Below are 13,449 nucleotides of genomic sequence, written 5' to 3' on the forward strand. Positions count from 1 at the left end.
AGAGACAGTGAGCAAGGAGGAGAGGGAGAAGCCGGCTCTCCGCTGAGCAGGGAGCCCAATGCGGGGCTCGATCCCAGGACGCTGGGATCATGACTGGAGCTGAAGGCAGACGCCCAACCGACTGAGCCACCCAGGCGTCCCACCAAAACATTTCTTCTCATCTCACAGAAGAGAAACCTGTGGTTCAGATGGCTGACACCACTTGCCCAAAACCTGGGGAACCGGGGTTGGTGTTGTTTTCTTCTCTGGCTCCCGCACTGTCCCCATTGTGGGACAGAGACGCCAGGAAGGTGCAGGGGGCGCTCTCTGCAGGTCCCTCTGCCCGCCCTTCCAGGGGGAAGAAGGCAGCTCGGAACTCTCTTGATGAGGGAGGATGCTGTTCATGTAGGGATTTCATCCTCTGCTTCTAAGAAAAAGAAGGACAATCCCTCCCTGCCCCGCCGCAACCCACTCCCCGCCACTGCAGGCCAGTGGGAAACCGCCATAAGCTTCAGTTCCTCTTCTCCCCCACTGAACCTGTATTCCCAGCAACCCTCCCCAGTTTCCTCTTAAAAGGTAGTAAAAGCTACCTTCCCTTTGTCTCTCGGGACTTGCTTGGGGTTCCCCACGGTTTGTCCCGAACTGCAATTCCTCTGCTGTTCCCGCATAAATTCATTTTGCTGGGGAAATAGCTAGACAGCCCAGAGGGAGAGAAATCCTTAAACCCTCAAGTATTCCAAAAATGTAGGTTTCATCCCCAAGTTCTCCCTGTTGGCTGGAGACAGTCACATAACTTCAACCACCACGAGAACTGGCTGCCCGGTCTCAGCCGGCCGGGGGCCAGCCCGGCGGTCCGAGTCCCTGGCGGCCGCGGGGGGCTGGGTCTGGCTGCGCCCACAATGGCCCACGGCAACTGGCGCAGGTGTTGGATGCTCCCGACACAGCTCCCCACCTCCAGGGGGTCAGACAAGCGGGGCCCAAACTCCTTTGTGTCCAGGTGCCCCTTCCATGAGCGGTGGAGACTATGGGGCATCACGCAACCCTGCTTGACTATGTCGCCCCGTTTCTCACTGCACCTTGGTTTCCTTGTTTTGGGGAAGCGTACATACCTGACAGTGGTACCGAGGGGATGAAGAGAGGCAAGGTAAGGACTGTGCTCGGCACACAGTAGGTGCTCAGTTAACAAGAATTGCTATTTCCGGGGCGCCTGGGTGACTCTGTTGACGGTTGAGCGTCTGCCTGCAGCTCAGGTCGTGATCTCGGGGTCCTGGGATTGAGCCCCACGTCTGGGCTCCCTGCTCAGTGGGGAGTCTGCTTCTCCCTCTCCCTCTGCCCCTGCCCCCTTGCTTATGTTCTCTCTCTCTCTAATAAATTAATAAAATCTAAAAAAAAAAAATTGCTATTTCCCTGAGCGTTCACGACGTAGGGCAGGCACTGAGCAGTCACGGCGTCTGCATGACCCCCTTCCGTCTTCCCAGCACCCCCTCAAGGGGTTGCCTGCTGTCTCGATCACCTCCACGTACAGACCAGGACACACACAGACGTTCGAGAATGAAGTCGTTTTCCCCAGATCACGAAGCTGGCCGTGGCTTCCCTACTTTTGCCCACCGATCCCCCCCCATCACCATCACCATCACCATTCAGCTCTTGAATCAGACTTTTAAAAAAACAAAAAAAAAACCCCACAAACTGTAGACTCAACAAGACAAAAAAGTACAGTCCTGTGTACCTTTTCCCCAGTGGTGACACCTTCCTTAACTATGGTCATTCTCAAAGCGAGGCCACGGAGCTGGGTTCAAGGAACTGGATGACAGACGTCACTCAAATCTCCCTAGTTTTTGCCCACACTCACTGTTACGTCCGTATGAGAGTCCTAGGACCCGTCGATTCACGGGACCCTCACGACACTCCAGACTGTTCTGTCCCTGCAAGCAAACTCCCTGCCACTAACCTTTTAGGGTCACACACTTCCCTAACTCCTGGCAACCAGTGACCTGCTTTCCATCTCTTTAATTTTGGCATTTTGAGAATATTTGATACGGTCTGTAACCCTTTAAGACTGGCTTTTAAAAAACACACCCCAGTGTAATGCGCTTGAGCCTCATCCAAGTTGCTGCCCATACAAATAGTTCTTTCCTTTCTGTGGCTGAGTGATCAGGCTCTAAAGAGAGACAGGACCTTGGGAGGCCCCTCCAAACCTCCCACTGTGCCAGGATCCCCTCCAGAGCCCCCAGATGTGGAAGTTTCACCTGCAGGAAGGAGCAGCTTTTCCTCATCACTTTGCTTTTCTGCAGGAAGAGACCTACCTGATCATGGCTTCCTCGCCTCTGCCCTGTTCTTTCTCTTGACTACTCCCTCCCTGTCTCTTTTCAAAACATATGCTGTGAACTTCTTTCCCTCTGTGTGGTGGGTGGGTCAGGCGACCCTGGGACTGCCCATCCGTTGTGGGCAGGGCGGGTCCCCGGTCCGGCACTTGTCCTGCATGAAGTACAGAGTCGAGTCATGGATCTGAAGGGGTGGATGGATATTTGCTGAGTACTGCAGTGGGCTGAATGGTGGTCCCTCAAAAGACATGCCCATGACCTCATCTCTGCACCCCGTAACTGTGAATTTATGCGGAAAGGCCTTATGGCTTTGCAAATCCTCTAAGTGAAAGATCTTGAGATCATCACAGAGTATCTAGGTGGGCCCTAAATCCAATGACTAGGGTCCTTACAAGAGACACCCAGAGGAGAGACAACAGGGAGTTGTGGGGGAGAAGGCCATGTGAAGGCAGAGGCAGAGATCGGAGGGACGCCTGGAGTCGCGGCAGCTGGAGAGGCAAGGAGTTCTCCCCTGGAGCCTCTAAGAAAGGGAGCAGAAGCACCCAAAGTCCTCTGGTGCCTGGCTACCCCCACCTGTCATCTGCGGCTCCCTCCCAGGGGCCCGCGAGCGCACCTGCACCTCCGCAGAGGCTGAAGGAGTGGGTGGATGGAGGCCCGGGGACCCGCTGCCTAGAAGCTCACAGCTTTCCGTAGCAGCCAAGCCGGCCACACGGTGGTCCCAGGACCCCGGCGGTGCACAGATGGGCTGCTTGGGTCCACGCCATAGCCCTTCTCTAAGGAATGCCTTTCCCCCTCACTCCCTCCCTCTTGCAGCTGCAGGGACCTATTGTATTCCTTGTCCTTGTACTCCAGGCGCCCCGCAAGGGGCCAGGTTTCCCTCAGCCTCTGTTAAAAGAACCAATGAAGGAACAAAAGTTTGGTGGCCTCCTGCTCCAATACCCACAGGCCCGGTCACCGACTCCCTTGGTCCTGCTTATGTTCAACTGGGGATGAACCTCCAGAGCGCAGGCTTTGTCTGACAACTAAGGACGCTCCTGAAAGTCAGCACCTAGGTCTGTGTCCCTAACCCCAGTCAAGCGCACAGTGGGTACTGAGTAACTGAACAGAGGTTTCTAGGAGACCCTCTTAGTGTCCTTGCCCCGGCCCAGCCTGCCTTTCTAGCTCACCTTTCCTGCACGACTGCCACCCCTCCCCCAGCCTCAGCCTTTGCCTCGGCCACACTGCACTACGGGAAGCTTCTAGGAGATGCACGAAAGCTCAGTCGGTTAAGCGTCTGCCTTTGGCTCAAGTCATGATCCCAGCGTCCTGGGAAGGAGTCCTGCATCAGGCTCCCTGCTCAGCCAGGGAGCCTGCTTCTCCCTCCCCCTGCTCTTGTGCTCTCGCTCGCTCTCTTCCCCTCTCAAAGAAATAAAATCTTAAAAAAAAAAAGATGCAAGGTAGGTGCCCGTGGCAGAAGCCACACGCAGTCCCATGCAGGCCACCCACCCGGGCAGACAGACACCAGCGGACAAGGCTCGTAGCACATGGTACTGTTTATTGCGGCGCTCAGGGGCAACAAACATCTGTAAACCAGCGTCCTGTGGTGGTGAGGGCCGTAACACATGCTAAGGCACTTGTATTATATAAAAAAGGGGCGGGGCTGGGAGCTCCATTCACTCCTTTGTGACAGCAACTGGGACCTGAATTCAGAGCTTTCTAGGCATACGTAGCTTTCATAGATCTTCATGATTTGTTGAGTTTTTCTTTTAAAAAAAAAAAAAAATGCCTTCTTTGCCATAAGTAAGTCTAAATGCAGCATATACAAAACAGTTAGGAATACAGGTAAATTCAGCAACCAGTGTAGACCAGTGTAGGACAAGCTACTCTCTTCTAAACGTGGTTCCAGAGGAAAGGCAGTGATAAAGACTTGGAATTTTATCATTTATTATAAGAAGTGGGGGGGAAAAGAAAATTTTTTTTTTTTCCTTTCAAACACGTCCGTGCAGGTGGCAGATTCTTAAACCACGCTGAGTCCACGGTACAGAAAATCTGCCCTCAGGCCCCAGTCCTAGAGTAGGTACAAGGTCGTGTGGGAGGGCCACCGGCCCTTCACAACGCTCTGGCTGTCAAGACTTGGGACAAGTCCCTTAACCATTAAATACATTTGGTCCCCAAGAACGTTGGGAGAAGCCACGGCTGGCCTGTCCCGCTTGGCCCTGAGGCCCTGTCTGCTCGGCCCAGCAGCCCCGCGGTGGCAGGGGCCGACTGCCCTCAGCAAAGGAGGGAAGGGGCTCATTGCACTGGAGACACTCTGAAACAGGAAGGGGACCATGTGGCGCTGCCCAGAGCGGGTGGGGAGGAGTGACTCTCCTTCCCCGCCCCCCGCATTCTGTGCCCGGCACAGAGGGGGCGTCCCGGGGCCTGCTCTCACCCAATCGCCCAGGGCCCACGGGAGTGGGGGGCCGACGGGGCGGAGGTCGTGAGGTCGCCGTGTGTGATTGCCAACAGCAAAGGAGGAGGGGGAGCTGGTGGCGGAGGTGGGGGAAGGTGACAACTCTTCTGGGGTGTCGGGCTATCAAAACTTCTTAGTCTGAAGAAAAATAGATTCGTAGAAAACTCTCTTTGCCCATCCCCGGTGGCCTGCCCTCCTTGCCTCGCCATCTTGTGCTGTGCGGCAAGAGAGGGCCAAAGATCCTGCTGGTCACTCTGTTCCCAGGCCAGGGGCCCAAGACTCGGACTCTTTGGTATCAGGTTCTGGGGGTGGGAGGGGTGCGGGAGGGGACTGCAGCGGAGGAAGCCAAACGCCCTCAGAAAGGCCTGGGGGCGGCGGGCGGGGAAGCACAGGCCTGAGGTCCCCTGCCCTGGTGGGACTGGGTGGGGAGGTCACGGTCACGGCAGTCCCAAGAAGGTGGAGGGGGGTGCTGCGGGGGCTGGAAAGGGGAGGCGGAGTCATCTGTCGGCCTGTCCGTCCGTCCCGGGCAGCAGGAGAAGACGTTACTCGGCAGCTTTGGCCTCAGCCCCGTCCGCCTTGCCGTCCACCTCCTCGTCCGAGCAGTCGCCAGCACCTTTGCGGGCCATCCGGCGGGGCACAACAAACGGCAGGTCCCCTCGCCTGGGGACAGAGGCACAGGGTCAGCAGGGCCGGCCAGGGTGGCCAAGTGCAGCTCACACACTTCAAGGCCATCTGTAGAGGGACACCAGGTCCTAACATCCTGGGGGAGGGTGGGGTGGGGGGAGCAACAGGGAGCCTCAGGGACCACAGCCTCTCACTTCACTCCAAAACACTGGTGAAAACAGATCAGGAAGCTGGGACTGACTGCAAGGGAGAAAGGCCCAGAAGCGGACAGTCACCCTCTGCAAGATGCCACCCTGCACACAAATGCTCAAACTTCCCACAAAACAGGTGAAACCAAGAGATACAGAATAACTCCACCCGGTACGCAAATACCAACACCTTCTTCCCGTCACGTTAATATTAAGTACGGACTAGAATGTCTGCTCTTGTTGCTTTTATGCTTAAGGGAGAGAAGTGAGAATCTTGGAGAAAAAGACCCTCTGCCTCCACCACTCGATTCTTCTTCAACAGTAACTAACGCTCCCCGACAAACGCACGGTAGCCCTCCCTGCTGGCACCAGCACGGATGGGGAAGGACGCCGGGCCGCACTCGGCCACCGCGGACCAGGCCCCTCAAACGTGCCGGGACCGGCCGGGCCACCTCGAGCCTGGAAACCTTCTCCCCAGGTTTGGAGCTGCCCCGCGAGCAGATTTTTCAGACGAGATGGGAACGAATGAGCCCAAGAGCTCAGCGTTTATTCAGAAGGCCGGGGACCGGCGCAGGGGGCGAGCGCCCGCCCAGCAGCAGAGGACAGTGCTGCACCGGGCCCACCGACGGGCACAAATGGAACCAGCTTCTGGGAGCTTCGTTTGAAACGTGCTTTTTCAAACACATGAACTTTGGGGAGGAGAAGCAATGGCGCAACGGGGGCAGGGGAGGCGACGGGGCTCACCTGAGCTTGTTCTTGAGGGTGCTGACCTCGCGGTTCATGGCGTCGGCGGTCTCGGTGGCGTCCTCCAGCTCGCGCTGCAGCTTCCGGCGGGAGGCGTTGGCCCGCTGGGCCTCCTCCTCGGCCTCCTCCAACTGCCGCTTGAGCTGCTTCAGTCGGGTGGACGCCTTGTCGGCCTGCGGAGACGTGCGGCCAGAGGCCCTGGTCAGGGAGGACCCCGGCGCGGGAGGCCCACCAGGCCCCGCGGCCCCACGGCCCCACGGCCCCGCGCGCGCGCACACACCTGGTCCTTAAACTGCTCGGCGTTCCTCCGCTCATCGTCCACCTGCAGCAGCACGTCCTTCAGCTTCTTCTCGGCCCGACGCACCTGCTTGCAGGCCGCCTGGCGCTCCCTGCGGGGCACAGGCATGGCGGCTCAGCGACCCTCCTTCAGAGGGTCCGGCCACACACCACCGGCTGGACACCCCCATCCTCGGGCCTCACTGGCATCTGCCCCTCGGGGAGGCCCCGAGGCCGAGGCGGCGGGCCATCCCCACTGAACACCCACAACGTGCTTGGTCTCCTACAGGGGAGGCATGGCGACTACGCCATTTCACAGAGGGAACGGGCTCAGGGAGGGAGGCGACACAGTCCACAGAGCAGGTATGTAGCAAGGGAAGCGAAAACTGAGATTTGGGGCCCAGTGGGACCTGCCCATTGCCTCCAAATAAGCCTCAGTCTCGCTGGGCCCACAGCCTGGCTGCCCAACCGGGCAGGAGCCCCCACCTCTGTCTGACTCAGCCCCCAGAGACAGAAGTCCAAACCCCAACTGTAGAGGTGGGCCGGGGGCTCCTATGCAAACTCCGTGAAGCGCCCGCGGAAGGGATGAGCGACCGTCAGGAGGGGGACGACGGCCTCTGGGACTCGGGCAGGAAGAGAGGAGCCGGCAGGCGGTCACAGGTGATGGGCAGGAACACCTACTTGGTCTCGTTGTCCAGCTGCTCCTCCAGCTGTGCGATCTTGGCCTCGAGGGCGGTGATGGAAGCCTTGTACTTGGACTTGACTGTGCCCTCCATCTCCTGCAGCTTGACCTTGAGCTCCTTGTTCTGGCGCTCCAGCTGCTGCCGCATGTTCTCGTTCTTCTGGGCGTGGCTGCGCTCGAGGTTCAGGTCGGTGTTGATCTGGTCGATCTGCGGGAAGGAGGGCTGGTGACCCCAGGAAGGCCGGGGGGCCCTGGCTGGGGCAGAGGCGGGCCGCCGGGTCCCGCAGAGCCCCTGAAAACACCAGGCCCTGGGGCCCCAAGCTCTGGACCACAGCCAGGGTCCAGACAGCGAAACCAAGGGAGACCTTCACAGGTGCCGGGACACGCTCCCCGAAGCCCAGTGAGCCCCGGGCTCCCGCCAGCCACTGTCTGGGGGGGTCTAGAGCCTGGCGCGCGAGGAGCACCCAGGCGGCCCGGCCCCACCCACCTGCAGGTTTGCCTTCTTCAGCCGGTCGTTCACCAGCTCCGTGTTGCCCTGTTCCTCCTCCAGTTCCTCCTCCAGCTGGGCAATGCGGGCCTCCAAGCGCCGCTTCTCCTCCAACGCCAGGGCCCTGCGTGAGGGCGGGGGGCAGTGAGACGGGGCCTGTCCCAGGGGACGGGCACCCTCTGCCCTCAGCCAAACACGCCGCACCACGGCTCACCCTTTGCCGCTGCTGTTGGCAATCTCGTCGGCCAGCTCGTCCCGCTCCTGCTGGGCCTGGCGCTTGGCACGCTCGGCGGCTGCCAGCTCCTGCCATGAGAACGCAGACCGTGACCCGCTCGGCCCGAAGCCCCGCAAGCCCCGGTACTCTGCGGCACCATGCTCCCCGAGCCCCTGGCCCTTCCTCTCAAACCCCCTCCTACGTCTGCCTCCTCCACGACATCCTTCCTCGTGAGCCCCTCTGGCTCACAGGGCTGAGTCCTTCCTCTGAGGCCATGGCTTAGGCGCCACATGTTTGCAAAGCCCTCTAAGTGTTAGGAGCCAAGTCACGTGCTGGGGATGTAGAGAGAAATGAAAAAACTGTCCCGTCCTAATGGGATGCTGGTCCCTCTGCGTTCCGGGGAGACCAGAAGTCGGGGGGACGAGGCAGGGATGTGAGTTAGGGTGAGAACACGGAGTCTCAGAGCCAGGCGGGTAAGGTGGCCTCAACAGAGACCCACACGCGACCTCAGAGGGAGAGCTCACCGCAGGCCCGGGCAGGAGAGCGCAGCCATCAGGAGAGAATGGACGAGGACATGCCTGGACACCCAGCCCCACTAGGAGCACTGGGTGGCCAGTCACCTCACGCTGAAGAAGACCGCCTAAGGCGGAGGGAAGGCTTTCTCGATATGTCTCACATGTGACGGACGAGGCGGGGGGACGCGTGGTGCCCGAGCGTTTGGGAAGGACCCCCCTTGCCCAGCAGGAGGTGATTACCACAAAGCCTCGTTTCACGCAAGGGAGCTGGCCCCAAATGGTGACAATTTAATTCACACACACGTTTTAGTCACACCGGGAAGCCCGGCTACCTAACGCAACCCTGTAGGGAATGCTTTCACGAAGCCAAAACCACCCCCGACCCACGGCTGGAGCTGGGCGGGCAGGTGGAGGCCGTGGGCTGCCCCCTGCTGGCGCCCCCGAGTGCCGTCCTGGGGCCCGGCCCACCTCCTGCAGCTGCATCATCTCGGCCTCCATGCTCTTCAGCTTCTTCTCGTTCTCCTTGGCCTGCGCCAGGATCTCCTCGCGGGAGGCGCGCGTGTCTTCCAGTTCCCGCATGCAGTCCTTCATCTGTGCCTGTGGCGGGCGGGAGAGGCTTGGGACCCCCACCACGGCCACCACCCCTCCCACAGGAGCCTCGGGCCGCTTTCAGCCCAATGCCACGTGTAACCAACGGGAAGAGGGCCAAATAACAAGGACACAGGTCTCTCTTATCCTGTGTCGTTTCCACACGTGTTTGACCATCAGGATTCACAAAGCACACCTTTGGAAGCTGTGAGTCGCTGGCTACACGTGAGCCCGAGCTGCAATCTGGGCTGCACTTCCTACAGCTTCCTGTTGACCTGAATCATTCCCCGGGGACACCCGCTCCTCTGGGTCAACGCCCACCTGCCAGGTCAGCCCCCACGGCAGAAACGCATTTCCTTTGTTCTTCTCCTGTGACTGGTTTTAACTCTCAAGACCTTGGTCAAATAGGATTTTCTTTTTTTTCCTTCTGCACGTAATCCCAAATTGCGATTCCCCAGGCCAGATGGTACCAGGTACAACTGCCACCGACAAGGACATCTACACCCCACGACCTCGTCAATGGACAGAATTTGTTCTTCCTGCTGCTGGTTTTCGGGGTATGACGCGGCTTTTCAGAGCTGTTTTTTAAAATTTGTTATCTTTGGGGCGCCTGGGTGGCTCTGTCAGTTAAGCGTCTGCCTTCGGCTCAGGTCATGACCCCAGGGTCCTGGGATCGAGCCCCAGGTCGGTCTCCCTGCTCAGCTCAGGGGAGTCTGCTTCTCCCTCTCCTCTGCTCCTCCTCCCACTCGTGTTCACACTCCAATAAATATATAAAATCTTTTAATAAATAAATAAGTAGACTAGAATGAAATCCGTTATCTTTAGCACTTACTTTGATGAGCATGGAGTAACATACGGACATAAAGATGAATCACTGTATCATACACCCGAAACTAATAGAACACTGTATGCTAATTACGCTAAAATCATTATTAAAACAAAAAACGTATAAACAAACAAAATCTGTGATCTTTATCGGTGAGGTGAGAATTTCCCAAGTGCGTGTTCTGTGCTCTGGGCTGCACATGGGGTTCTGTGCTAGGCTCAGAAGCTTCGATCACTGTCCACTAAGCCTGGATCGGGTCGGGACCCGAGCCATATCTGGTTTACTCTGAAAATCTACCACCAAGTGACTACATCCCTAACGTCACTGCCTTTCCATGTTTGCATGGGTTTGTTTCCTTGTTTAATGCACACACAGTCAATAATCTTATTGCAAGTTTGCTCTCTGTTCCAGGGCTAAGGGCACCATCCGCAGAGAGGGGAGGGTGGCGCCTCTCAGTGCTCACCGGCCACCTGGCCGGTGTCCCAGCCCACCTGAGCCCAGAGCCACAGGTGCAGCCGCGCCCAGCACGGCCCGAGAGCTCACCTGCAGCTTGCGCAGCTGCTTGATGGCCTCGTCTCGGTTCTTGTTGGCGGAGTCAATGTGGGCCTCCAGGTCCTTCAGGTCCATCTCCAGCTTCTTCCGAGCGGCCACCGCCAACGAGCGCTGCTTCTTCTCGTCCTCCAGCTCTGCCTCCATCTCCCGCACCTGGCGGACAGGCGGATGGCTCGGACAGCGGCTCCCACCCCGACCCTGCTCCACTCTGAGCCTGGGGGAGCTGCACGGGGCCTCCAGGGGCCCATGAAGAGTACTGGCCATAAAAGAGCGGGTCCCCGACCCTGGAGACAGGGGACTAGAATCTACAGACATGGGAGGAGCGGACAAGGGGCCCACCACAACCCAGGAGAGGAAGGAGAACGGAACCTGCCAGAAACGGGGGTGAGGGGTGGGGGGCCGTCCACACCTGTCTGACCAGCTGCTTCTTCTTCTCCTCGCTCTGCTCATCGCGGCCCTGCAGGTCCCGCTCGAACTGGGCCTTCATGGCCTGCAGGTTGACCTCCAGCCGCAGCTTGGCGTCCTCAGTGGCCTGCAGCTCGTCCTCCAGCTCCTCTAGCTGGGTCTTCATCTCCTCCACCTGCTGCTCCAGGGCCCGCTTGGACTTCTCCAGCTCGTGGACCTGCCCCCCCACCCCCGGGAACCCGAGTCAGGAGCGGAGGGACGAGGTCCCCAAGGTCCCCGGCCTCGGTGTCTGCTCAGCCCCTAGTCCCTGGGGACGCCCCCACTCGGGTCCCTCCCTGAGCCGGCCGCCGACCCGGTGCTCACGCTCTTGCCAACGTCATCCTTGGAGCTCATGAGGTCCTCCATCTCTGTGCGGAGCTGCTTACTGAGCCGCTCCAGCTCGGCCTTCTGCTCCACGGCCTCCTCCAGTGCCCGGGCCAGTGAAAGCGCCTTGGTCTCCTTCTCCCGGGCCTCCGCCTCGGCCCGGTCGCGCTCCTCTGCGTACTTGGCAGAGATGGTCTTCTCCTCGGCCAGCAGCTGAGGGAGAGGTGGTCACCGTGAGCCCCCTGCCCTCAGGTGGGCAAAGCACCCAGACCCATACTCCTTGGGGACTGAAGATCCTAGGTGCTGGTCTGAGGGAGGGGACCACGAAGAGCCGGCACCAAGCCATCGCCTGGGGTACCCGGCGGGCCCCAAGCGTGGTGCAGGCCATCCAGCATGTCCTCGTAACCAGATGAGGACAGCGATCACGTCTGTCAGCACGCTGTGAGGTCTGTTTCGTTTTCATCATTTGATACGATTCTGTATGAAACATGGCACCCTTTCCATGAGAACCCACAGGGAACATTACTCTCTCAGAACCAGCAAAGGCCCTGTTTTCCTGAACAGCCGGTTGGTATTTTCCTTAAAAACCCTGTCAATCTGGCTGCTTAGAGGCCCAGACTCCACCTGTGGCCTTCGTCAAGGATGCCCATTTATATTCAAGTTCTTGGGGTCCACTCTCCGTGTGGGCCCACCTGTGGCCAGACCTCATCTCCCCATCTCCCCAATCCCCTGATACCTCTTTATTCCCCAGGCCCATTTCTTAATGGGCCAGAGAGTGAATGCTCTAGACTTTGCCAGACTCTGCTGCGGAAACATGGAAGCAGCCAGGGAGCATGGTGGGATCCAGCGCACCTTTACCCGCAGCAACAGGCATGGGGCACTGCTTGGTCGGTTTTGCCAACCCCTGATGTATTCTACTTTCCTATCCTACCCCATTGTCTGGGTCTCTCTATAAGCTGCCTCAGAGCTTTTGGAATTAGGCAGAAGTATAACGTGTAAATAAAAATCCTACATCATAGGGGCGCCTGGCTGGCTCAGTTGGTAGGACATGGGCCATCCTGACCTCAGGGTTGTGAGTTCGAGCCCCATGTTGAGAGTAAAGAAAAAAAAAAATCCTACATAAGAGTAAAACTGGTTCATCACAGACAATTTGAAAGACGTCAGACACAGGAAAGAGGAAGGAAGAGATGCCCTGCCCCACAAGGGGGACCCCTGCGTGCCTGGCCTGCGGCCCTCCTGAGCTAGGTGGTGAGGTGTGCCCGGGCCTCGCCTTCCCCGCGGCTATGCCTGATGGGAAAGGCGTGGGGGGTGGCCCAGAGACACCCACCTGATCAAACTTCTTCTGCTTCTTCTCCAGGTTGGAGGCAGTCTGGCGGTGGTGGTCCAGGTCCACGAGCAGGTCGTCTAGCTCCTGCTGCAGCCGTGTCTTTGTCTTCTCCATCTTGTCGTAGGCAGCCACCTTCTCCTCGTAGCGCTGGCCCAGCCCCTCCAGGTCCTTCTGGAGCTTCCTCCTGGCTTCCTCCGCAGTCTCCAGGCACCCCACACCGTCCTCCATCTTCTTCTTCATGTCCGTCACCTGGGCAGGAGCACAGAGTTGGGAGACAGCCCGTGAGTGGGGCGGTGGCAGCCAGCCTGCACCCCACGAGCAAAGACCCGGTCACAGAGACGCCCCTCTTCCACCGGGGTGAGAGAAATGGGGTTTCTGCAGGGGGCGTCTGCCTAGTGCGTGCAGCCCCAGGGGCAGCCTCTCTGTCGAGATGTACACCAAGCCGCTTGCTTTCCAGACAAGCCCAGAGAGGGGAGCCCCCTCCATCGGCTGCTCGCCAGGTCTCCGCAGGCATCCATCCCGCAGCCCCTCCTCGCACCCAGAGACAAAGCTGCCACGACACGCACCCACCAGCTACTCCCACCCAGACTGGAGCACGGGCTACGGGCCCACCCCCAGGAGGTGGTGCAGATAGATCTCCTGGCCTGGCCACTGAGGTCCTAGAATAGGATGTAACAGGGCTCTTGATCTATTTCTGGTTGCGGACCTTTTGATAGTCTAGAAAAACACTGGCCTCCTCCTTATGATGTTTTAACGTATGTAAAATACAGAGGATCAGCAACTAAACCAGTACAGGAAAATGCAGTTGCTGGGTACTTCTTTAGTAACCCGTGTGCTCCTTTGTTAGCGTGTCAAGTACGAAAGCGGCGGAAGCACCATGACATCCCCAAAGCCCGCCACAGCTCAGACACGGTGACCGCTGGT

The 13,449-nt window shown here is 58.6% G+C and overlaps 1 protein-coding gene across 1 annotated transcript in view; it reads right to left on the reverse strand.

Annotated features, from left to right (window-relative positions):
- Positions 1–3,817: 3,817 nt before the first annotated feature.
- Positions 3,818–13,449, reverse strand: part of MYH9 (myosin heavy chain 9) — a 91,637-nt gene continuing 82,005 nt past the window's right edge. The window contains exons 31-41 of the mRNA XM_036108739.2: positions 12,526–12,774; positions 11,199–11,411; positions 10,840–11,052; positions 10,422–10,583; positions 8,933–9,061; positions 7,950–8,038; positions 7,736–7,859; positions 7,248–7,456; positions 6,571–6,679; positions 6,291–6,463; positions 3,818–5,394 (exon numbers count right to left, since the gene is read on the reverse strand). Of these exons, the coding sequence (XP_035964632.1) occupies positions 5,277–5,394; positions 6,291–6,463; positions 6,571–6,679; positions 7,248–7,456; positions 7,736–7,859; positions 7,950–8,038; positions 8,933–9,061; positions 10,422–10,583; positions 10,840–11,052; positions 11,199–11,411; positions 12,526–12,774 (1,788 nt within the window). The 3' untranslated portion in view covers positions 3,818–5,276. The remainder of the gene's footprint in view (positions 5,395–6,290; positions 6,464–6,570; positions 6,680–7,247; positions 7,457–7,735; positions 7,860–7,949; positions 8,039–8,932; positions 9,062–10,421; positions 10,584–10,839; positions 11,053–11,198; positions 11,412–12,525; positions 12,775–13,449) is intronic.

This window comes from Halichoerus grypus, chromosome 6, assembly GCF_964656455.1.
Source record: "Halichoerus grypus chromosome 6, mHalGry1.hap1.1, whole genome shotgun sequence".
NCBI classification, from domain to species: Eukaryota; Metazoa; Chordata; class Mammalia; order Carnivora; family Phocidae; genus Halichoerus; species Halichoerus grypus.